Source organism: Quercus suber, unplaced genomic scaffold, assembly GCF_002906115.3.
Source record: "Quercus suber isolate HL8 unplaced genomic scaffold, Cork oak 2.0 scaffold_96, whole genome shotgun sequence".
Taxonomy (NCBI): domain Eukaryota; kingdom Viridiplantae; phylum Streptophyta; class Magnoliopsida; order Fagales; family Fagaceae; genus Quercus; species Quercus suber.
Genome location: NW_027069561.1, coordinates 316,257 through 342,397, shown reverse-complemented (window position 1 = coordinate 342,397; position 26,141 = coordinate 316,257). Strand labels below are relative to the sequence as shown.

The following is a 26,141-nucleotide window of genomic DNA, read 5'->3' as shown; positions in this document are numbered from 1 at the left end:
TCAATCTTCTATCTTCTCCCCAAGATTGAATTTAGCAATTACAATTTCATTAAGCTTCCTATAGAATGAATCAAATGGTTCATCATCCCCCATCTTGAGCTCTTTAAATTTGGTGGTAAGCATCTGAAACTTTGTGTCCTTAACTTTCTTTGTACCCTCATATGTCATCTCCAAAATCTCCCAAGCTTCCTTGGCTACCGTTATATGAGAGATCATGTGGAATTCATTAGGAGACACACCACAAAAAATATCATTTAACGCTTTACTATTAGCATTGGCTGCTGCGAAAGCTGCCTTATCCCAAATGGACTTAGGATCTGTCGGCTTGGTCCAACCAATCTCAACTGCATCCCAAACGGTATCATCTATAGAGCATAAAAATGCTCTCATTCGGACTTTTCAAAATACATAATTATTACCATAAAAAAATGGTGGAACATTGAGAGATTAAGACCTATTCATCTCAACAAGGGGCCAAGGATTACACTTAGGTATTAAAACCACAACAAGTGTACCCGCTCTGATACCAATTGAAAGTTCAATATGAGTATGAAACACCCTTGAATGTTTAGATCCCAAATTATAAAAATACCAACTCAAGCTTTGTATCAAACAATTAATGTGCGGAACATGATAAAAAGCCAATAACAGAATTGATAGACAATCTAAGCCAAATATAAACACATCCACAGCAGTAAATATAAGGCAAAGATAAAGGGAAGAACGATGCAAACACACGGACATCACACTATGTGTTATTGAAGAGGAAACCGAAGTCCTCGACATAAAACCTCTCCGCCGCCCTCCAAGCGGTCAATAATCCACTAGAAAATGTAGTTGGGATACATGAACAGCAATAGACCCTCCAAGCCTAATTTACCTAGGTACCTAAGCCCTCCAAGCTTCTTACTCCAACGAGGTTGCACTGAATCTTTTTCTTTTCTAGCTTACTGGATTCCGCTAATTGACCATAGCATTAACCAATATATATTGGTTCCTTCCAAACTGCTTCCCTCAGCACCAAATAAACCTTCTCACAGACGTGGGTGTGGTGAGATAAGGATTTGGTAAAAGACCTCTCAAGGGTATGACAATGGAGAGGAAGAGAGTAGAAGAATTTGTAGAGTTTCTTAGATGAAGATTGGGTATGAGGCAATCTTGTTTTTCTCTAGGGTTTTCTCTTACAAAATTCTCTCTGGAAGCTCTATACATTTAGTGGGTATAAGGGTCTATATATAGTGAGGTGAGATGAGAATATGAAGAGACAGATTTTTGCCAAACAAGGTAAATTGGCGGCTTGGTCTCGTGGCTTGTCCAAGTCGCGAAATCAAGTCGCGACGTAACGGCCTGGCCAGCCTAGGACTTTTGTCCTGTAGTGCAACAGCTGGCGTGACCCTTCAGCTTCCCTGCGTGCATCTCACGTGTCTGAAGTTGGCGACTTGCAGCCACGAGCCACCCACAAGTCCTAGCCATGAAGCTCTGCTTCTTTGCACATACTTGAACTTTTCTTCACAACTTCTTATACACTACCCTTACAATAATCCCACCTAAATACAGAGTTACTAAGTGCTTAAATTACAAGCAAATTGGCACGGAATAAAGCCAACAAGATGGTTGATAAATTTCAACCTTACAACACACATACAGCAAAAACAACATAAATTAAAAACAACATAAAAAACCAATTAACGTGGGGTTAGGAGAGACAAAACACAACTAACTAAATAAATGCTCCATGGGACCACAAACAACCTCAAGATGCATCTACCTAAAATATTCCTAGGGATCACGGTCATCAACGTCAACAAACGGTCCTAGGGTTACAACTGTAAAAGCAAATCATTAATCATTTAATAAAAACCAATAAATTTGTAGACATCGCATTTTGTACCCCTTATGACTTGGGCCCCCGTTCCCCAATGATGCCCAAATTCCAAGGCCTAAGGTTGGTTTAGGGCCCAATTAGATGTTAAATTGACTTGAGAGATGTTAAAATGGAAAATATAACTTTTAATGAGCGAAAATCTATTTTTAGAAAATAAAGGCCAAAGAAAACCCACGTTTTGCATGTGTAGGCACAAACTTGCGTATGCAGGCCACACGCTATGTATGCAGGCACATGTCTGCGAACACAGTTAGGGTTTCAGAGAAAAATAATACAAGTTTTTTGCATTAAAGACTGAGGTTTAGAATGAATCTCACATCATCTAGGAGCCGTTTCAAACCCCATTTTTTCCACTATAAAAAGCCTTACATGGTATATTTTCAAAACATGTAGAAAATTCTAAGGGAAAACCTAAGATTCACTAGAAATATTGAATCAAATGGGAGTTTTTAACAAAACATCCTTAAGTCAATTTTATTTGATTGGGGCCTTTTATGGCTTGATCCTTTGAGTTTAAGATTACTAATCACATTTCTATTGATTTATGAATAGATTGACTAAGGAGAACGGTCAAAATCAAGTTTGAAAAGTTTCTTGTTTGAGGTATTGAGCTTAACTCTTTATTTTTCTTTTCTGCCGTCTTGTTATATTTTAATCTGTTTCTCTGCTTAGTTTATATTTATATATGTTTGTTTAGGTGGCAATTCCGACACTTTCTGTTGTGTCCACAATGTCTCCTTGCTTGCAATCAATAGAGGACACTAAATTTCTTTGGCAATCGAAATTAAAAAAGGGATAATGGGTTTAGGTTTGGGGATTTTAGAGATTCTAAGTTTGTATAGAGGAGGGTAAAGAGAGTTTAGTAAAGGGGATTTTATATAGAGTTAGAGAGAATGGATTCTAATTAGGAATCTAATTTTGGTTTATATAGTAAATGAGATTTTGTAACGGAAAGGGAAGAGGTGGATAACAGATATCTAACGAAGGGCACCATAGATGGGTTAACATGATGGACAAAATCGTCTATCATGTTCCACAAAAATACATACATACATCTAAAGGAATGTTAAAAACTCCTCCCACAATATTAGATTTAGCAGAGTGGAAAAATCCATTTTTTGACCACCTTCCTTGAAATCTAACTTGCCTATTACTATTAGAACCAAACCGCTGTCTCAAAAATCGTACTTACTAAAGCCACTTTTCATTTGACTTTTCAATGATGCTCTGCACCACTTAAAGCTATCCTTGTACCTGAATTTATCTTTAGAAAACTCTTTTCCCTGCTTTTGCTCGAAGCAGAGGGAGCTATTTCAAATTAGTCATCTCTCAAATAAACCCATTTTGTGAATTAAATTGTAACTAGGAATTTTTTATTTTTTTTAATTTAAGTAAATTGTAACTAGGAATCTTGCAACTTGAAAATCATAAATTTCTTATCCAATAGAAAAGTACATATCTGGGACTGGAATGACACCCATACAATCTTTTAGCCCTAACTACTCGACCTCCTAAACACACTGATTCTGAGTCCACAGCATCTTCATCAACAACCGTACTAGTGTCTTCTCTGGTTACACTCATGCTTGATGTGGATGAGCCAACAGTTTCTCTCATGGCCTCATGCAAATAGATTGCCTTTCTTTTGCTCCTTTGCCATTTTCTCAATAACTCTGAGACGTCTCTTTCATCTCTAGCTCGGGTTAGTGCCTCTGCAGGTTCTTCGGTCATCAATTCCCTCTCACTACAGTCACCACAGAAACTTGTTGCAGTTGTCATTGGGAAGATGAGTGGTTTACAGAAACAGACCAGAACTACAAGTAAAATTATGTAAATATATAAAGACTTCCACACGTATAATGTCCTTTTCCAGTTGGATACCAATTGTTATGTCCAAGGCAGCTGCGAGTGGATGAGGATTCCAGCTTCATACAACTGGGGCAGAGATAAAGTTCAAGCCCTTGGAGCCAAAGTTACTCTGATAGCCTCAGTTCTTCGCGTGCCTTCCTTGTGCTTTAACATTTCAATGCTTATCATTTGGGTCTCTTGAGTAATTCCAATCAAAAGAGGAAAGCCCATAAGAAATGTCCGAGCGAGTCGAATTGGGATGCTTCTAAACTTCAACATGCATGGCTGGCTAGATTTTGCTATCACAGCTCCATTGACTGATAACAGTTCTGCAGTCAACTGACAAAATAGCCTCGAGTAAAACATAAGAATTCATAACAATCTGTATTTATAGACAACTGGTTTTTTGTGACAATCTGACCTTCCAAATTAATGTGCTTTCACTCCTTTATAATTTATTTTGTCATTTAGAAAGTGAATTTACTATTTAGTGCATGTATGTGTTAATGCAGCAAATCAGAAACTCATTGGCAAGTTGAGTAGACACTTTTCAAGAAGTAACTACTAAGAACTGTCAGAAACTAGACAACAAGAACAGCCCAAAAATAGTATAAGTAAGCATCAAATAATGGGAGATCAAGGGGATTCTAAGTAAGTAGATGTATAGCCACATATTTAATGCTCCCTATTGGTAGAAAATTCAAATCCAAATACTTATGCTACCATTTTTTGGCACAATTTCATCAGAGATAATGGTTGATAACAAATTCTATTAGCATTCCAACTCAGATCTAAAAGAAAATTTCTTCTTTTATTAAAAATTGAATATTAGTCTATGTTTTGGATAGTTGGGTTAGTCTCTTATGAGGTATGCCAGCTTTGTGCTTTCTTTAGCCAATTCATGAAGATGAAACACCATCTATCAAATATGTAAGGTTGAATTTATTCAATCATGTGTTGGATTTATTCCGTACCAAATTTGCTTGTATTTTAGCAATTAGATATCCTATATTTATGTGAGAATTTTGTAAGGGTAGTGTGTGAGAAAGTGTGAAAAAATCTCAAGATGTGTGCACATAATGGAGTCTCATGACTGGATCTCGCAACTAGCTCATGACTGGCAAGTTGCCAAAGTGGCACACGTGTGAAGCATGCAGGGAACTGAAGGGTCACGACAGTTGGAGCACTATAGGACAAAAATATACAGTCTGGCTAGGCAGTTAGCTTGCGACTCAAACTCGCGTCTCGTTCCAGTCACGAGGTTAAGCCGCCAGAATGCCCTGATTGATTGAAACCTGACTTTTCACATTCCTCACATACACTACTATAAATACCCTTATACCCACGAAATGTAGAGAGCTTCCAGAGAGAATTTTGAGAGAGAAACCCTAGAGAAAAACAAAATTGACTCATCCATTATCTTCATCATTTGATTCTCTAAATTCCTCTACTCTCACCCTTTCTATAGACATATCTTTGAGAGGTACATTTTGCCAAATTATCTCACCATACCCATATCAGTGAGGAGATATTTTGGTGCTTGGGAAGCAGTACAGAGATGACTAATTTACTTGGTTGATGTAATGGGCTTATTGCAGGATCTAGGAAGTTAAAGAAGACAAGGTTAAGCATAACCCTGTTGGAGCAAGAAGCTTGGAGGGCTTAGGTACACTAGATAAATTAGGCTTGGAGGGTATTGCTATTCATGTATCCCAACAATGTTCTTTAGTGGATCATTTGACCGCTTGGAGGGCGACAGAGAGGTTTTTTGCCGAGTTCTTCGGTTTCCTCTTCGATAACACATCATAGTGTTATCTTTGTGTTTGCATCTCTCTTCCCTTACTCTTTACCTTTAATTGTTGCTGTGTTTGTGATTAATTATGGTTTAGAGTATTTTACCAATTTGGTTATAGCTTACATTCATCATTCCGCACATATATTGTTTGTGTATAAGCTTGAGTTGGTATTGTTAATTTTGGGGGTCTAAACATTCATTAGTGTTTTACCCACTAATTGAACTTTCAAAATCAACCCTATAAAGTCCATTGTAACATATGATTTTTTCTAGTTGACATAACTAGAACTTAGGGAGAAGGGCAGAATAGACAAAGCATTTTAGTAAACAAAAAAAGGGAGACTACAAGTCAGAATAGAAAACAAATCTGTTGAAAGAAATAAAAGACAAAGCAAAACTGAGCTGATACTTTTTTACATCAGCCTAGAATGAATCTAGGGGGATTAGAATGTGGGAAGAACACAAATGTTGAATTTGGATTTTACAGGTAAGACCAATCCAAGGAATGCAAAAAATGCCTCCAACTATATATATAAACCCAAGAAAATCTGGTAGGAATAGCCCCAACAAGGAGTTGAATTTGGGACATTCACTTTCTAAGGCATGGTCCCAAATTATTTATTCTACTATCTAGATTAGAAATTATATGGAAAAACACTTAATGAAAGTTGAAATTTGGAATGCAAATGAACTCCTATTTGGGGTGCAACTAGCTGGTGACATAATGATCTGTAATAAAATTCTTTCTTCGGATTTCCTTGTTTCCAACACTAGCCTTAAGGAGAAACCCACTCAAGATCTGCACATTTTTCTATCCTAAGTTTTAACTAATCCTTCGTTAAGAATTACATTGATAGTTCAAAATCTAGATGTGTTACCGAAATTCTCCGAATATCAATATACGGTTTCTCCAAGCTCTGCAAGACTTGAGAACTAGGAGGATATATATTTCTTAATAAATAGCCATTCCAACAATATGGCTATCCATAATATCCAAGCCAACATGGTTGTATTTTTCTTTTCAAGATTACTTTTTCCACGTCCATTACTCAAATTTAGGGAGTTGCTAAGAAATAAAAAGTCCTGCAATGCATATGTGTGTGCGTGGGGTTAAACGTATACCAATTTGTAAATATGCATATTCGAATCAAACTGAGAGAATATAGTTGATTCCTACAAAAACTTCTCAGCTAACTTTTGACTGTTGTTTCTTTTCCCCGTGATCAAGTGTTAGGGTCATATTTTCTATGTATTGACTTATCTTTTGACAAAATGCACATTACTTGTAATTGGGTAGATCTAAGATGGGCTTAATGTATCAAGAAGTATGTCACTCTTACATAACAAGTGGTACCATTAAAGACATAAAAATTGAACCAAGAACCAAGTAAAGAAAAGTTGATTAAGTGAAACTCAACACTAGCATTTATCAAGATTTAATGAAGGATTCTTGACACAAGCTTAACATCTCTCAATCTATTGAGCTTTGCAATTTTAGAATTCTTAAATCTGAATTTTGGCCCATAATGACTTGGATTGCTAGGATTTCATTCACTAAACCTCTAGACCATATAAAAGCTTTATTTTAAAGTCACCAAAGACACAAAGACTTAATTAGAGAATTCATACACTCTGTGAGAAGCTATTGTGTTCTTGTGCACCTTAGGGTTTTGCAACTAAGTGCTTTTAGATCTTCAACGTGCTTTGAAGTGAAGAAGTTTGCATCTAACAACAATCAATCAGTTGCTGAGAAGTAAAACACGTACTGGGATTTGTGCAGACAACAAGAAGTCTCTACAAGAGCAAGTCCAATTGATGATTTGAATAAAGGTACAACAATAGGTTGGTATTTTGGGATAATCTAGGGTAGTGGTAAGATTTCTTATACTTATAACCCCTTGTTCCTAATTAGTAGATTCTTTGGAGCAGTGACCTGAAATTCACCTTAGAGGGTTTTTGCCTTACGATAGGTTTTCCCCATTCTTTAACAAATCACTGTGTCAATTTAATTTATGCTGCACTTAGTTTGTTTGGGATGTGATGAAAAGTTCAGCTTATTTGAGTTTTAACTTCTTTTTGGTACTATTCATGGATCCATTGCACTTTTTGATACTATTCATAGATCCTATTATACTATTCAAGTAGCTTTTAACATTTTTTTTACACTTTCAGCAAACAGTTTTTAGTTTTAACTAAATAAGATATTCCCAAACGGACTAATTTGTTGGTGCCTCTACAATTTGCATATAATTTGACTAAATCAATCAACTTGGGTAATTGAATTAATTAACCAGGGTCAATCTATAACACAACACAGAGAAATTTTGAACTTTTAAGGTGTCACTTGGCCGGAAGGCCGTTAATAAAATTCAAGCTTTGTTGTCATATTCGAAAATCAAATCATTTGATTCATTTCACAAATTTCGGCCGTATACATTTCTCATGAACCAGGAAATTGCCGTCATCCATTGTTAATGTTGAGAATAAAAAGTGCCCCTTTTTTTCTTCCTTTTTTGAGGGCTGTGATTCTTAATGTGGATTGACATACTCATGCGTCACCTCAGTGATTCTTTGCGTGGTTTTGGCTTATGTTATTGTTATCATGAGGTACATGGTCAAGCTTTTAAAGCAATTTCCAGGGACTGATTACTCCAAATTTTTCATGTTAACCCATTTACCATAAATATCAATTGATTTTTTTTTTCTTCTTCTTTCAGATAATCTGCAATTTGTATTACTCAAAAGGACTTACGAAAGGGCAATCCATCTTACAAGTAGAAAGTAAAAAGGGGGCAGATTGCCATTATTCAAACAAAAGGAAGCATTGGAATTTAAAGCAAACTTAGCAGCTTTGTGAGTTGCGACATTGCAGTCTTTCTTAACCAAACTAAAAAGAACAATTAGAAAAAGATTCAGCTAAACATAAAGAGTTATCCAACATGGGTTTGATTCTCCAGTCAGCATATGTAGGTTTAGCAGATATGGAGTTGAAACAAATTTTAGCGTCACCCTCAACAAAAATTTGGGACCATGCTTCTGATTTCGCTAACTAGACAGCCCAAAGAATTAATTGTTGGGATTTGTGCCCTAGAATCCTATTGTATAATGCTATGTATTACATTATATATGACATGATATATAACTTAATATTGCAATTAATAAAGTTGTTTTATTATTATCTGAAATAATGGTAATATGAATGTTTGGACATTATCATATAGTCCATGAGATACATAGTATGTGATTTAGTCACAAAAAATAGAAGTCACAAGTTCTTTGTAAACTCAGAATTTGGCTCGTAGTCGGTGATGAAATTGGGCATTTCATCTGCGAAGACTATAACATATCAACTAAGATGATTTGTCTTGGTCATGGAAGTGGTGACTTCTAGTTGATATGTTGATATGTTTTAAGAGTTAAAATATATTGAACTGGACCGCTGTAAGATTTATTACTCTCCTAATGAGTGTCAATTGAATAAAAAATCTCACGACTTTCATTTGCATAAACTCTTAATCCTGAGAGAATAATGGACCTGATCATGAAGTGTAGGTTGCTTTGATATATCAGGAGTGAAATCTAAAGTAACGGTCAAAACCTCAGTATGTTGGGCAGCCACATTTAGTGTTGATGGAACATATATTCTCAAGATGGAATTCATAGTCTCTTAGTGGAGATACAAAATATTCCTTTGAGATAAGTTTAATGGTTTTGTTATTCAGAGAGTTAGGCTTAACCACTTTAGTAAGACTAAAGTATATATTTATGAAATTGAATTTCATAAATATATGATGAATAACTTGAAAGAATTAAACCGGGTACTCAAGGATTAAGATGTAGTAATTTACAAAATGGCAGTCTTCATTCATGACTTTGTGTTACTACGAATATTTTATGAAGGGGTTGCATGTACAATAAAATCTTGGGATATAATTTATTAATAAGGCTTAGAGTGCAATTATATTTATATAATGGTATTAAATATAATTAATGGTAACTTTGGTCTTGTCCAGAGTTGACAGAAAAGCCCAAGGTCCATTGGAGCTAGAGTCTTATTTGTTTCCTTTTGGTCCCACTCCAAGCCACATGCTAAAGCCTAACTGGAAAGGCTCAAAAGGCTAACTCAATTAGATAATCAGATATATAGAGAGAAACATACAAATTTTAATATGAATAAGAAGAAGAATTGGTATGTATAAGAGTGTTGGACACTCTTCAATTCTCTCTAGAACAAACTCATATATCTGATTGAGAGACCACACATCTTGAGTGTTAGTGGAATTGGAGTGAAGATTGAAAGTTTTCTCAAGAACTTCTGAATTTTTAGTTTTGAATTTCATTGCTTCAAGGTACACAACTTTATTCTCTAATTCTGAAACTTATATGGCACATGTTGACAATTGAGAATGAAGTAGATCTGTCAATTTAATTTTTCCGTTGCGTAGACTCTTGTTTCCATCAAATGGTATCAGAGCGGTCTTCGATTTCCAATCTGTTTAACATATTTTATGAGTTTTGGAATTAGAGATAATAGTTTCATGATGTTATGAGATTACATGTGCATTTAATTTTCTGCATGGTTGTTGAAACTATGATTTGATGAAAATTGAAATTGATGTTATGATGTTGTTTAAATTTGAATTTAAGTAAGTTAAATTGAACTTTAAGGCTATAGCATCAATAAAATTCAATTTTGACATCAAATTCTGTCTATCATGTTCATATGGTGATTGTTTGTTCATAGAAAACCGTAGAAAACTATTCAGATTTTTCCTTCAAAAACTGAAAACATGGGTTTTTCGTGGGTTAGCTTCCTGCGAAGTTACCTGCGATAAATGCTTCCGAAGTACGAAACTTTTCGTGGGTAAGCTTTACTCGCGAAACAGTCGCGAGACAGTAACGAAAGTTTCTGTCTGAATTTTGTGTTTTCACTATTTCATTTTCGCAAGAAGGGCTTAGTCGCGAGATACTCGCGAAAATGCTACTAAAGGGAATTTTGAATTTTTTCTAAGTGTTTTCAAATGTATAAAGTGCAAGGCTGTGTGTGATTAGTTTACACATGTTTACAAAATAAAAACCTTTAATTTAAAACATCTAGTGGGAGAGAGATACAAGGGTTGGATCTCACGACCTCCATTGTCGGTTTATAGTAGTGTGATTAAATACTTTGCCTTGGTGTATATGCCTTGCTCCCTTTAGAGGGTGTTTAATTCATGGAACTACAAATTAAACTTCTTAATGATGGATGATATGTGTTTTTACCTTAAAACGACCACGCTACCATGGAGTTACTTGGTGACTCACATTGATTCTAGGCAATGATGTACACTAGACTAAGTATAATGTTAATCTCCCTTCGGAGCTATGTCATTATTACTTAGAAGCTGAAGTAAAAGCGGCAAATTATTTTTGTTTGGTAAGAGTTACCATGATAGTATTAATAATGAGAATAATTCTTGCTTAATCATAGTGATTAATATGACCTCACTTCCGAGGAATATAAATTGCGGGATTAGGTTGTCGTTGCATATATTATATTATGGTTTTATTGAGGTTCCATACTATGTGTTTATATGCTAAATTGATAATGTCTAGTTTATTTATTATATTCATGTTTATTAATTTCAGATTTGAATATGACATCTTTTAGCCTACTTGTTACTATTCTTAATCAAAACAAACTGACTGGATCCAACTATGTTGATTGGAAAAGAAATTTGGACATAGTTCTCACAGCTGAAGAGCACAAATATGTGCTTATTAAACCATGTCCTAGCTTTCCTTCATTAGATGCTCCTCCTGAGGAAAAACAATGATATGATTGTTGGCAGAAATCTAATGAAATGGCCAAGTGCTACATCCTAGCATCTATCTCAAATGTTCTACAGCATCAAATGTAGGATGTAGAACTAGCTTCGGACATAATGCTAAGTTTGAAAGAGATGTTTGGTGAGTAAGGCTATTCTGCAAGGCAAGAAACCATGAACCAAATTTATAATACCAAAATGGCTGAAGGCGGTTCAGTTAGGGAGCATTGTCTCACAATGATCTCTAATTTGAATACATTAGAGGTTTTAGGTGCTGACATTGATGGAGAATCCCAAGTGGATATGGTACTCCAGTCACTACCAGAATCATTCAAGGAATTCAGACTTAATTATAATATGAACAAAAAGATTTATTCTTTGTCTAAATTAATGAATGAATTGGTAGCAGCGGAAGGCATCCTTATTACTTCTAATGTTGAAGCCAATGTAGGTTAAGCTTCTACTTCACAACCTAAGTCGAAAGGCAAGGGTAAGAAGAAGAAGAAGGACTTCACTAAGCAAAAGGGTAAACAAATTGCCTTAGGGGTTGCTGACAAAGGAAAGAAACTCAAAGGAAAATGTTTCCATTGTGGTGAGAAAGGACGTTGGAAGAGGAATTGTCCAATTTTCAAAGCTACCAAGAATAAAGGTATGAAAAGTTCATTTCTCCTTGAAATATGTTTAGTGCAGAATCCCACAGATTCCTAGTGTGTGGATTCAGGTTGTACTAATCATATCTGCAATTCTTTGCAGGGGTTCCAGGAGACCAGAAAGCTTAAGGAAGGGGAATTATTTCTTACTTTGGCTAATGGGAGCAAGATTCCGGTTGTAGCTGTTGGTGTTTATAATTTATGTTTTAAGTCTAGAGTTTTAATATTGGAAGACTGTCTATATGTGCCTAATGTTCGTAGGAACTAAATTTCTGTAACTTATTTGGGTAAACATGGATATTGTGTTATCCTTAAAGACAATGTAGAAATAAAGAACGGTAAAGTGTTTATCTGTTCTGGCAATATTGTGGATGGTCTTTATATTTTAACTCCTGATAAGCATGAATTATATAATTCTGAATTAGATTATGACTCTCATGTAAAATCATTAAAGAGAAAGTTTTCTTCTACTAATGATGCATATCTTTGGCACTTGCATTTGGGTCATATTAATTCAAACAGAATTCAAAGACTGATCAAAGATAGACTCTTAGAGCCCATGGAATTTGATGAATTTCTAGTTTGTGAATCTTGTTTGGAAGGCAAAATGACCAAACGACCTTTTAATGCAAAAGGTAGAAGAGCCAAAGATTTGCTTGAATTAGTTCATTCGGATGTATGTGGTCCTATGTCAACCTAAGCAAAAGGAGGTTATGACTACTTCATCACTTTTACTGATAATTATTCAAGATATGTTTATATATACCTAATGAGGCGGAAGTCCGAAGCCTTTGAAAAGTTCAAAGAGTTTAGGGCTGAAGTCAAGAATCAATTGGGTAAACGCATAAAAGCTATTCAATCTGATCATGGTGGCGAATACCTTCTTGGGGTTTTCAAAGATTACTTAACTGAAAATGGGATTGTATCCCAATTGACTACACCTGGTACTCCCCAACAGAATGGTGTAGTAGAAAGAAGGAATTGGACTCTTTTAAAAATGGTTAGGTCCATGATGAGTTACTCAACTTTATCGATATCTTTTTGGGGTTATGCCATAAATACAACAATACATCTTTTGAATTTAGTTCCATCAAAATCTGTTCCCAAAACACCCATGGAATTGTGGAGTGGGCGTAAGCCTAGTATGAAATATCTCCATATTTTGGGGTTGTCCAACACATGTGTTAAAAGGGAAGCCTGATAAATTGGGACCAAAATTAGAAGTATGTTTGCTTGTAGGTTATCCAAAAGAAACTAGGGGTTATTTATTCTATAGTCGTAAGGATAACAAAGTTTTTGTTAGTACAAATGCTAAGTTCTTAGAAAATGACTATATGAATAATTTTACTCCTAGAAGTAGAGTTGTGTTGGTTGAAATGAATGAACCTATAAAAGAACAACCAATGAATGAAACCAGGGATGATGTGGCTGTATTAGATACACTACAAGATACTACTTATGAGATGTCTAGTACACAGGTGCCTTATCGTAGTGGGTGAATTGTTCGGCCTCCTATAAGATTCATAGGTTTGGGAGAAACTTATGAAGCTATCTCAGAAGAGGCTGAATCGGATCCCTACACTTATGAAGAGGCAATGAGTGATATAGATGCACATCATTAGGTCAAAGCTATGAAATCTGAGTTAGATTCCATGTATTCCAATCATGTCGGGATCTTGTAAAGACACCTAACGGCATTAAACTTGTTGGTTGCAAATGAGTTTACAAGAGGAAGAGAGAGATAGATGGAAAGGTTGAAACCTTTAAAGCAAGGCTAGTGGCAAAAGGGTATACTCAAAATGAAGGTATTGATTATGAAGAAACCTTTTCGCTAGTAGCAATGCTTAAATCTATCAAAATTATTTTATCCATTGCTGCTCATTATGATTATGAGATTTGGCAAATGGATGTCAAGACTGCATTTCTTAATGGAAATCTTGAAGAGGAAATCTATATGATGCAACCAGAAGGTTTCATAGCAAAGAACCAAGAGCATATGGTATGCAAGTTGAAAATGTCAATTTATGGACTTAAGAAAGCATCTAGGTCATGGAACATCAGATTTGATCAAGCAATCAAATCATTTGGTTTTGAACAAAATCTTGATGAACCATGTGTGTACAAAAGACATCAAGATAAAGTAGTAATGTTCCTAGTACTTTATGTTAATGATATTCTACTTATTGGAAATGATGTAGGGGTAATGTTATCTGTAAAGGTTTGGTTGTCAAGCCAATTTGATATGAAGGACTTGGGTGAGGCTAATTTTATTCTAGGGATCAAGCTTTGGCGAGATCGAAAGAATAAGATGTTAGGCTTATCTCAAACTAGATATATAGATAAGGTTCTAGAACGATTTAGCATGCAAAACTCCAAGAAAGGATTACTTCTTTTCAGACATGGAGTTCCTCTGTCTGATGACCAAAGGCCTAAGACTCAAGAACAAGTAGATATGATGAGACAAGTTCCTTATGCTTCTGCAGTAGGAAGTCTCATGTATGTCATGCTTTGTGCTAAACCAGATATTTGTTATTTAGTCGGCATGGTCAGCCGATATTAATCAAATCTAGGACCAAAACATTGGCAAGCTGTAATGCATATTCTCAAGTATCTACGGAGAACGAGAAATTATATGCTTGTTTACCATTGTGAGGATTTGATTCCCATTGGCTATATAGATTTAGATTTTCAATCGGATCTAGATTTTAGAAAATCCACATCAAGATGTGTTTTCATCTTGGGAGGTGGAGCCATAACTTGGAGGAGTGTCAAGCAATCTTGTATTGTAGACTCCACCATGGAAGTAGAATATATTGCTGCTTGTGAAGTAGTAAAGGAAGCTGTATAGCTCAAGAAATTCCTCTCTGACCTTGGTATATTAAGAATGGAACAAGTTCCTATCACATTGTTTTGTGACAATAGTGGTGCAGTTACACAATCAAAAGATCCAAGGAATCATAAGAAAGGAAAGCACATCGAGAGAAAGTATCACATCATTAGAGACATTATTGCTCGTGGAGATGTGGTGGTAGCAAAGATTGAAAATGCAAATAATCTAGCAGATCCCTTTACCAAAGCTTTGCCTCAAAGGACCTTCGAGTTGCATTTGGAAGGAATGGGAGTTAGCTTAATGCACAATAGTCTTTAAGGCAAGTGGGAGATTGTTGGGATTTGTGCCCTAGAATCCTATTGTATAATGCTATGTATTACATTATGTATGACATGATGTATGACTTAATATTGCAATTAATAAAGTTGTTTTATTATTATCTGAAATAATGGTAACATGAATGTTTGGACATTATCATATAGTCCATGAGATGCATAGTATGTGATTTATCTGATTTAGTCACAGAAGATATAAGTCACAAGTTCTTGGTAAACTCAGAATTTGGTTCGTAGTCGGTGATGAAATTGGGCATTTCATCTGTGAAGACTATAACATATCAACTAAGATGATTTATCTTGGTCATGGAAGTGATGACTTCTAGTTGATATGTTGATATGTTTTAAGAGTTAAAACATATTGAACTGGACCGCTGTGAGATTTATTATTCTCCTAATGATTGTCAATTGAATAATAAATCTCACGACTTTCATTTGCATGAACTCTTAATCCTGAGAGAATAATGGACCTAATCATGAAGTGTAGGTTGCTTTGATATATCATGAGTGAGATTTAAAGTAGCGGTCAAAACCTTAGTATATTGGGTAGCCACATTTAGTATTAATAGAACGTATATTCTCAAGATGGAATTCATAGTTTCTTAACGGAGATACAAAATATTTCTTTGAGATAAGCTTAATGGTTTTGTTATTCAGAGAGTTAGGCCTAACCACTTTAGTAAGACTAAAGTATATATTTATGAAATTGGATTTCATAAATATATGATGAATAACTTGAAAGGATTAAACTGGGTACTCAAGGATTAAGATATAGTAATTCACAAAGTGGCAATCTTCATTCATGACTTTGTGTTACTACGAATATTTTATGAAGGAGTTGCATATACAATAAAGTCTTGGAATATAATTTATAAATAAGGCTTAGAGTGCAATTATATTTATATAATGGTATTAAATATAATTAATGGTAACTTTGGACTTGTCAAGAGTTGACAGAAAAGCCCAAGGCCTATTAGAGCTAGAGTCTTATTTTTCCCTTTTGGTCCCACTCCAAGCCACATACTAAAGCCTAATTGGAAAGGCCCAATTAGATAATCAGATATATAGAGAGAAACATACAGATTTTAATATGAATAGGAAGAAGAATTGGTATGTACAAGAGTGTTGGACACTCTTCAATTCTCTCTAGAACAAACTCATATATCTGATTGAGAGACCACACATCTTGGGTGTCAGTGGAATTGGAGTAAAGATTGAAAGTCTTCTCAAGAACTTCTGAATTTTCGGTTTTGAATTTCACTACTTCAAGGTACACAACTTTATTCTCTAATTTTGAAACTTATATGGCGCATGTTGACAATTGAGAATGAAGTAGATCCGTCAATTTAATTTTTCCGCTGCGTAGACTCTTGTTTCCATCATTAATGATGCTTCAACTAGTAGGGGTGAGCAACTATTCAACAACTTAACCCAAACCTTGATCACATCACCATTGTTGTTTCGAGCAACTATTGTTAAAGCTCCCTTGGTAGCTGATATGGCAACATCTGCTTAACCCAATCCGGTAGAGGGAGGCGAGTGAATTGATGAATGGAATCAAAAATATTAGTTGGGCCTCCTTTGTGAAAGACATGGTTACGTAGGCACCATATTCCTTCTAGAGTAAAAGCCATATTTAAGGAGTAACTAGATGTCATTGACAGGACATGATGAGTTTGGAGGGTTTAGGACTAACTTGACAATGTCCTCATTGGAACTGATATGAAATTCATCTGCCCTGGAACCCTAACAGGCTGGGTGCCAGATAGATTTGGTGACAAGGCATTTGAAAAAAATGTGACATGTGGTTTCAAACTCTACACCGTAGAGAACACACTTGGAATCTATTACTTCTAAATGTCTCAACTTATTTTCTTTTGTAGGAAGGACAGTTACACCAATTCTCCGTAAGAACATCCTGATTATTTTGGGAACATTCATCTTCCAAGGAGTTTGGGATTGAGGGAGTGTGCTGGTATATTGTATGACTGAGTGATAGGCATATTTAACAGTGAGGGCTTCTTTGGAGTTGAGAATCCAAATAAGCTTGTCTTCATTGGATCTTATTGGGAGAGGGATTAATAAAATGGCTTGGCGTCTTCTTGGTCAAACAACTCATGGACTGAAGCTATGTTCCAGGCATGTTGTCCTTCCAGAATGAGTTGGGGTACCATAATAAGAAGATATGAGAGTCGCTGAATTCTTGACCTAGGCTTGAAACCTTGGAGTCAAGGCACCCACGGGTCCTTCCATATATTGATTGAAACTCCGTCTCCTATGAGATAGCATGCACCTTCTAAGATGGTAGGCTTAAAATTTTCAATTTCTCTCCAAATGGGTGAGGCTGACTTTGGTGGGTCTTTGTGTGGCCAGTCATAACTAACCTTATATTTGGCCCTCAAAATTTGCATGCACAAGCTATCTCGCTTCGAGGCAATCATCTAAGCTAGCTTGGCTATTAGAGCATTATTGAAATCCTTTGCTTTTCTAAACCACAACCCACCCTTAGCTTTTTGTTGACACAAATAATCCCATGCTTCCACCAAAATCTTTGAGATAGCACATCCAACTTGTCATAGCTTTTGTTAGGAATATTGAAAGATGACATAGTGTAACTTGGGATTGCTTAGGTGATTAATTTAAAAAGGGTGCTTCTTCTAGCCCAAGATAAGCATTTACTTCTCCAACCCGTGAGCCTTGCCTTGAGCTTTTCTTGTAGAAAATTGAAATATTTGGAAGGGGCATTAGAGAGGAAGAGATGCTATTTGTTTTTTATTGGCCATCTTGATTTGGAGTATAATCCGACGCACTATAGCCACTGTTAGCTAAGAAGATGATAATGGAAATAGGGTCTTTGTACTGAGAGAATAAAGAGTTTGTCTCATTTGTACCAGTATTCTTTTGGTTTTGTACCGTTACTAATTTGTTGTTTTCCTAGTTTAAGTTCGGGCTATGGGTTACAACATACACCTCTAGTAGGGATTCATCATTATCTGCTCTTAACCATGGACCAAAGGCCTTAAACAGTTGGCCTAAAGGATTTTGAAGGTGAGGCATGTCACCATCGCAAGGTCTCTCTTCATGGCCGATAAGACCACATTTGTAACAAACTTCTACAAGCTTTTCATACTTTAAAATAATCCATAAATCACTTAAATTATCATGGAGAAGGAAGACACTTGGGCAGAGTGGTTGTGTGATATGCACCTCGACTTTTATGTGAATGAACCTTCTCCAAACATCGCCAACAAAATCAACCTCTACAACATTTCTAGCTTTTGATCCGATTTTCCTTCAATTTCCACAGGGAATGGAGACTATGAACTTGAATCCAAAATATAGCGAAGGTGAAATCCACTTTACGCCAATAAATTTTTGGGTTCCTTAGTTTTTAGGAATGGCAATGGGTTAGGTTTGGGCTGGGTTTTCACATATTCGGACCTGACCCATGGATTTTATCAAACGGATTTTTTTTTGGGGCCTAAACCCACCCCGTCGAGATCCAAGGGCTCTACGGGCCCTGTTTAGGCCAACCAGATTTGGGCTCAATCTGTGACCCAAATCATGGCCCAACCCAAAAAAGAAAAAAAAGGAAAAAAGAAGAAGAAGAAGAAGAAGAATTGAAGCACAAATTGGGGCCTCAAGAACACCCTAGTTTAAAGCAAACCCAACAATACCCAAAAACCAAACTTAACAAAATTTAAACAGAAAAATCCCAAATTTACAGTAGTAATTGAACTCAAATGCACATAATTGAAGTCACAAAAACACAAACTTCGGCCTAAACCCAACAGTACCTAGAAGCCCAAACTCACCAAAATCCACAACTAAAGAAGCTTTTTTCAAATCAAACTTCCATATGCTGACTTGCTCCCGTCATTATTTTTTTTTTAGAATCTATGTAGATCATCATTTGACTAAAAGCTTAGACAAAGAAAACTTTGAATACAAATGCAAGAATGCTTTAAAGCTAACCCAAAAACTAACCGTCGCTGGACAATACCAAATACATCAAAATAAAAAAAAAAAAAAAAAAAGAAGAGAAATAGAGAACAGAACAGATTAAGACTGGCGGCGGTGACACTAACAGAGCAAAGGCGGCAGTCTGGCAGAGAATGATTGAGAGTGAGTGAGAGTGTGAAAGAAGAGTTTGGAGAGATTGAGTCCGTGTGAGATAAGATACGGCTGAGGGAGTCTGAGGTGTGAGCTGAAGAGTGAAGAGTGAATATTAGGGTTTATAGGTATATATATATATAGAAGGCTATTTTAGTAATTTAGAAAATAACTAGGTCGGGTCTGGGTTCGGGTTCGGGCCAGATTTTTATAAAATCCCAGACCCGACCCAGACCCAGTTCGGTTTTTTTTTTTAAAACCCAAACCCAACCCTATTTTTTATCGGGCTGGATCGGGTACCCGCGGGTCGGGCAAAAATTGCCATTCCTAGTAGTTTTAGCATAAGATGCCCACTGTGGATGGACCATTGTCTTCTTTGGAAAACCCTGTGCAGATCTACTTCATGAAGGAAGCTAAATGTGAATGTGTCTTTGTCTAGATGATTGACTTAAAGTGGACATACTGTCCTTTAAGCTCTAGTGACCACATCCTAGACGATACATGGACCTGCAAGTCTGGAGGAGATAAGTTTGCCTAGTAGAAAAATTTGAGGCAATTTTATTGTGTTTTGATTTGGTAGGAGTTTTAGACGTACGCTTTGATTGGTACGGTCAGCGAGGTCAGAGATATCCATGCTCAAGAGAAATGGAATGGAGGTTGGTCACTAGGATAAGAAAGATGGTTGAGGAAAAGGTGATATGGGGATGGTAGGGCTGATAAAATTAAGTGATAAACATAGGAGATGGTGAATGTGGTGGATGTAACTTTTAAAGTGTTAATCTGTAATAGGCTATAGGCCTTAGCCACCTTATTTAACTTATATATCACACATTTGTACTGCACACTCTGTCTCCTATTAAAAGATACTCATTTATATTTTATTACTAGATGAATACAATACATTCATTCAATATTTCTAACATTGTAGCCACTACTCTAACTTTTTGGTATGCTATTTGTAGTCTTGTCTTCTTAGTGTTCTCTATTGCCTCCACCATTAACGTTGCCGTCATAGTTAATGTTGCCGCCACCGTCACATATTAAAGGCCATTGCCTTCTCACTAGCCACAATAAGTTTTGCTCTGATCTTGTCCGCGCCGCTGTGATCGGGACTTTTTCTTTGATCTACATGATTGGAATAGAATCGACGTCATCGAATACCCTATGTTTCATCTGAAGCTTTTGCTTCTTCATCTACACACCTATCTGACACCTATGTAGCACCTACTGACATCATTTGAGACTTCATCCTGTTACATCATCCACCATCTCAATTGCCACATTAGCCCTAGTCATTTGCCATGTCATCTGCTTACGTGATTAGCTTGCGTCATCTGTTGACGTCACCCTAAGTTGACTTTGACCCCTGACAGTTAATTTTGACTCTGTAGGGTTGATCATTGACTTTTCTGCCAGAGTTGACTTTTTGCAATCCAGGTGCTCCTTATCCAATCTTTTAGGTAGATTTTATTTTTGTAGTCCATTTTTACGTATTTTTCTTATAAATGAAGAACAAGGACATGTCTTCTTCTTATTGCAATAATCGTTGCTAGCAATCCAACAAACAATATTGCAACTTTTGCAAACGTCTTGGCCGAAGTATTAAGACTTGCTATGGTTGCTGATAATTTAACAAATGATTTTGCAATTTTTGTAAATGTCTTGGCCATAATATTGAGACTTGCTATCATCGCAACAAATTAACTGTTTCCATTTTTGCTGCTATTATTGCTAACACTGAGAATATCCAACCAATGGCTCCCATCTCCACAAAGTCTAAGTCTTCTGGATACATTATCCCCAACTTGAAAAAGATCATTGCTAGTACCATTTGTATGGTTGGTACTACATCTTTTTTTTCTTCTCTTTTAGTTTTATCTAGTATGTCTCCTTTCTCTTGGCTTATGGATTCTGCTTGTTGCAAGCACACAACACCTCACCTGTCCTTATTTTCTCAATTTGAACCTACACCACACCCTCTTAATATTCGCATAGTAAATAGTTCCATAATGTTTTTTCATAATATAGGTTCTATCTTGACCTCTAACCTCTCGAATCCTAGGGTCTTTAATGTTCCTAACCTTTCTTACAATTTTTTTTTGGGTGGGACAATTAGCTAAATTGGGCTATTGCATTACCTTTGATTATTTTAGGTGTACTGTGTTGGATCTAAGGATACGACAAGAGCTTGGGACTAGTCCTAGAGTTGGGCATATGTTTTCCATGGACAACCTTTGTCTTTCACTAGTTGCTCCTATTTTTGTTGCTACTACAGCTACTGCAATTTCTTCTATACCTTCTCTTGGACTTTGGCATGACCGACTCGATCATGCATATTCCTCTTGGGTACAACACTTAGCTTTTAGAGGTTTGTTTTAGTGTCCAAAAAAATTTTTGATTGTGTTTCGTGTCAGTTGGGAAACACAATCAAAATTTTTGCCTTTCAATACTAATGAATCATGTCTACTGATATCTTTGACCTAATTCATTTTGATGTCTAGGGACCTTCCTCTATCTCTAGTATTAGTGGATTTTGATATTTTGTTGTCTTTGTTAATGATTATTCTTGCTATAGTTGGATTTTTCATACTTTCTATTGTTCTAAATTGTTACAAGTATATTGTAACTTTGCAAAAATGGATGAAGCTCAACTTTCTAAACACATTAAAAAATTTTGATCTGACAATGCTCTTGAATACACTTAACATGCTTTCCAAGCTACTTTGCACTCCTATGGCACTATTCATCACCAAACTTTGTCTAGGTACCTCTCAACGAAATGGTAGAGCCAAACAAAAATTTCATCATATTCTTGACATCGTTCGTGCTCTCATTCTCTGCCAAAGTTCCTGCTCCTTTTTGGGGCGAAGCTACTCTTCATGTTATTAATCACAAACCCAGCACTATCATCGAAAATCAAACTCCATATAAGTGCCTTTTTGGATCCCCTCCTGACTATCACCACTTATGCTCCTTCAACTTTGCCTATTTTGTACTTCTTTAGCCTCATGAGCATAATAAACTTGTGCCTTGATCCAGGCATTGTTGTTTTCTTGGCTATGGTGAAACTCAAAAGGGGTATTGTTCTTATGATCCTATCTCTTATCGACTTCGTGTCTCCCTAAATGTTGTCTTTTAGGAACATCGCTCCTTTATTGAGCTCTCTCACTTTTGTGTCTTCCTATCTACCTCATCCGTCTTAGAATTTTTTTTTTCTAGATGAGCCATAAATTCCTACTATAGTTGCTCTTAATCCTCCTATATACTTCTCTGTCCAACCACCAGATAAATAGGTGGAAAATGAATAGGTCGAAGATGAGCTACCCAAATTTAAGCCTGGGTCCCCTACTTTTGCTTTGCTTGAAGATCTTGCACAAGACATTCCACCTCGTCACTCAACTTGGGTAAGATCCATTCCTGCACATTTACTTGACTATCATTGTTACACTGCCCTTGCTACACTACACGAGCCTCACACCTATTGTGAGATCTCCACTAACCCTTTATAGCAAATTGTAATGAAAGAGGAACTTAATGCATTATCTAAAAACCATACTTGGGATTTGGTGACTCTCCCCTTGTAAAATCTACTAGATCAAGACTTGCTCTGATTTGTCCATTGAGTGCCATAAAGCTTGTTTTATTGCAAAAGGTTTTACATAGAGTATGAGATTGATTGTGAAGAAACCTTTGCTCTGATGACTCGAATCTCATCTATTCATGCCCTTTTAGCTGTTGTCCCTACCAGTAAATGGGATCGTTTTCATATGGAAATCAAAAATGTCTTCCTTAATGGGAATTTATATGAAAAAGTTTATATGCAACCTCCTCTTGGTCTCTCTATTATCAAACAAGGTTTGTCACCTTCGACGTGCACTTTATGGCCTTAAACAAGCTCAATGAGCTTGGTTTACCAACTTTAGCTCCACCATCTTTCTCTTGGGTTACATTGCCACTCCTTATGATTCTGCATTATTTCTTCGTTGCACCGATAAAGGCACTATTTTGCTTTCCCAGTATGTGGATGACATGATCATAATTGGTGATGATCTCAGTGGTATTCAAGAACTCAAGGATTTTCTCAGTTAGCAATTTGAGATGAAAGATCTTGAACATCTCAACTACTTCTTGGGTCTTGAAATCACTCATTCCACTGATGGACTTTATATTACTTAAGCCAATTATGCTTCTGAACTTTTGTCTCGAGTTGGACTCATTGATAGTAAGATTGTTGACACTCTAGTTAAACTTAACGTGCATCTAACTCCCTTTGCTGGGAAACCACTGTCTACTCCTTCTCTTTACAGACAATTGGTTAGCAACCAAATTTATCTCACTGTCACTCGTTCAGACATTTCTTATGCTGTTCACCAAGTGAGCTAGTTTTTGTCTACTCCATGTTCGACTCGCCATGTTGCTGTCTAGCGCATTCTTTACTACCTAAAGGGCACTCTTTTTCATGGTCTTTACTACTCTACTCAGTCTCTTCTTCTTCTCCGTGCATTCTCTAATGCTAATTAGGTAGAAAATCCCACAGATTGTAGGTCAACCACTGGTTATTGTTTTCTTCTTGGTTCTTCTCTAATCTTTTGGCGAAGATAGAAACAAACCATTGTGGCCTATTCCAACACGGATGTGGAATATCATGCCCTTGCTGATACTGCATTTGAACTCCTCTAGCTTGGATGGCTTTTTAAGGATTTAAGTGTGTTTACATCTTTTGCAACTCCTCTTTATTGTGATAACCAGAGTGCCTTGCTCACAATAATGTCTTCCATAAACAGACTAAACACATCGAAATTGATTGTAATTTTATTCATTATTATCATGTCCTTGTGCTCTCAAGCTATTCTCAGTCTCCTCTAAAGATCAACTTGCAGATATCTTCACTAAGTTAGATCAACTTGTAGATATCTTCACCAAGTTACATTCTACGGGACACATTTGTGCTTTAGTGGACAACCTCAAGTTGGTCTCACACCTACCTTGAGTTTGAGGGGGCTGTTAACGTGTAATAGACTATAGGCCTTAAGCCCACCTTATTTATTTTGTATAGCACACATATTTGTACTACACTCTCTACCTACTATATAAAGACACTCATTTGTATTTTATTAGTAAGGAAATACAATAAATTTAGTATTTCTAACACAGAGGTAGGGTGAGGTTGTGGTTAGGGGAGATATAAAGGTTTAGAGAAAGGTTTAGGGGAAAGTAGCTCCAGGTTCAGGGGAAGGGAAAAGGTGCTATGGAAGCACGAAAAAAAAAAAATAAATAAATTGAATGTCCTATGTTCTTTTCTTTCCCAATTACCAACTTATGTCGCAAAGTGACATCTAAAAACCATAAGGGTCTGTTTGGATGGAAGGGGGAATGAGGGAGAGTGGAGGGGAGTATAGTAGAATTGGCTAAATAAGCTAATTTTGGGCTAAATCTACTCTATTATACTCTACTCTACTCCCCATCCCTCCCCCTCAATCCAACCAAACCCCTCAATCCAAACAAACCATAAAGTAAACTTGGGGGAATAGACTAAATGAAGTAGATAAAAAAATGAATTAATATTAATTTGAAAGAATCGGGCATACCTGAAACACCCTAAAATCTCTATTGAAGTCAGATTCAGGCATCAAAAGCACCAGAGTAACATGAAATGTGTGCCCTATTGGAACACCCGTCGGTTTCTTCCTCCGGTCATTCCTTTCAGCCCCAATATTACAAAAATGAAAGACAGCCTTAGGATGAGGCTCAGTATAGTCAAAATACAAGCTCTCCCTTACAAAAACAGGTTGGTCCACCCACAGTTGCAACAACCCAACACCCAAAACAACAGCTAGGACCAACACTACCATCAAAACCATGCATAAGTATGCAGCTCCTAGGAAGCCCAAACTCAGCATCTTCAACAAGAGGGTGCTACCATGGGTGATGGTGGAGGGGACTTTGTGGATTGTAGATTCCACAGTGTCTTTGGTCTCCTCAGCTCGGTGATAGGACTCATGGAGAATGGAGAGAAGGCAAGAGATAGGTGAAAAGAGAGTGGTCAAGGAGTTGTATATCAAGTCTGCTTGGAAGAGTATTAGTTTTGTGAAGCATTGTAATGGATTTGGTATGAGAGAATAGGCTTCTTCACAGTCCACCTCCACCTCCTCCTCCTCCATATCTGGTAGTGGCGATGGAGGGTCGATGGTGATGACTCTGGCTATAGGATTTGCTTTCATGAGAGAGAGAGAGGCGCGGAGGTGGATTGTGAAACTTTACATGTGTCTTTTGCATGAGGTGGTGGTGAAACGTGGGGACAATGCAGTGTAATGAGATGACATTTGTTGTGGGACTAGGACAAACACATTTGGATTGGTTAACTTAAATGTCCCTAAGATGGTCATTGTGTTTATCTACCACGACTACCAAAAACAATTTATAACTTTTCGTTTAAAAAGTAATTGCAGTTGTTTAGTTGTTGTATATTACGATTCTTTAATTACAAAATTGCATTGAATTAAGTTATTTGTTAAACTAGTCGCTAACTCATGCGATTAGGTACGGACCTACAATAGGGTAAGGGGGCCATTGCCCCCCCTTTAAAAAAGAAAAAAAGAAAAAAAAAAGACTTAGTATATATATATGGGTTGAAATTTTAAATTTCGTCCTAATAGCCCCCCCCCCTCCCCACACAATTAAAAAAAAAAAATGGTATACCCGATTACAATCTGAAAAAATAACCCACAAACTCTCATAAAATAAAATAAAATAAAAAAAATTTGACAAACTGAAAACTACAAAATAAAAAGTAAATATAGATTGAAAACCTAAATTACAATTCTCAAATTTTTACCCTAACCTCACTCTTCCTCCACTCAACCTTATCAACGCCTCCA

General features: G+C 36.4%; 1 protein-coding gene across 1 annotated transcript; it reads right to left on the bottom strand.

The window, feature by feature from the left end:
* On the bottom strand, positions 1-25,424 carry LOC112030756 (seipin-1). The gene is given in 3 exon segments (XM_065774652.1): positions 1-344; positions 3,394-4,072; positions 24,852-25,424. Coding segments are annotated over 3 exon segments (1,596 nt in total).
* Between the last annotated feature and the right edge of the window lie 717 nt (positions 25,425-26,141).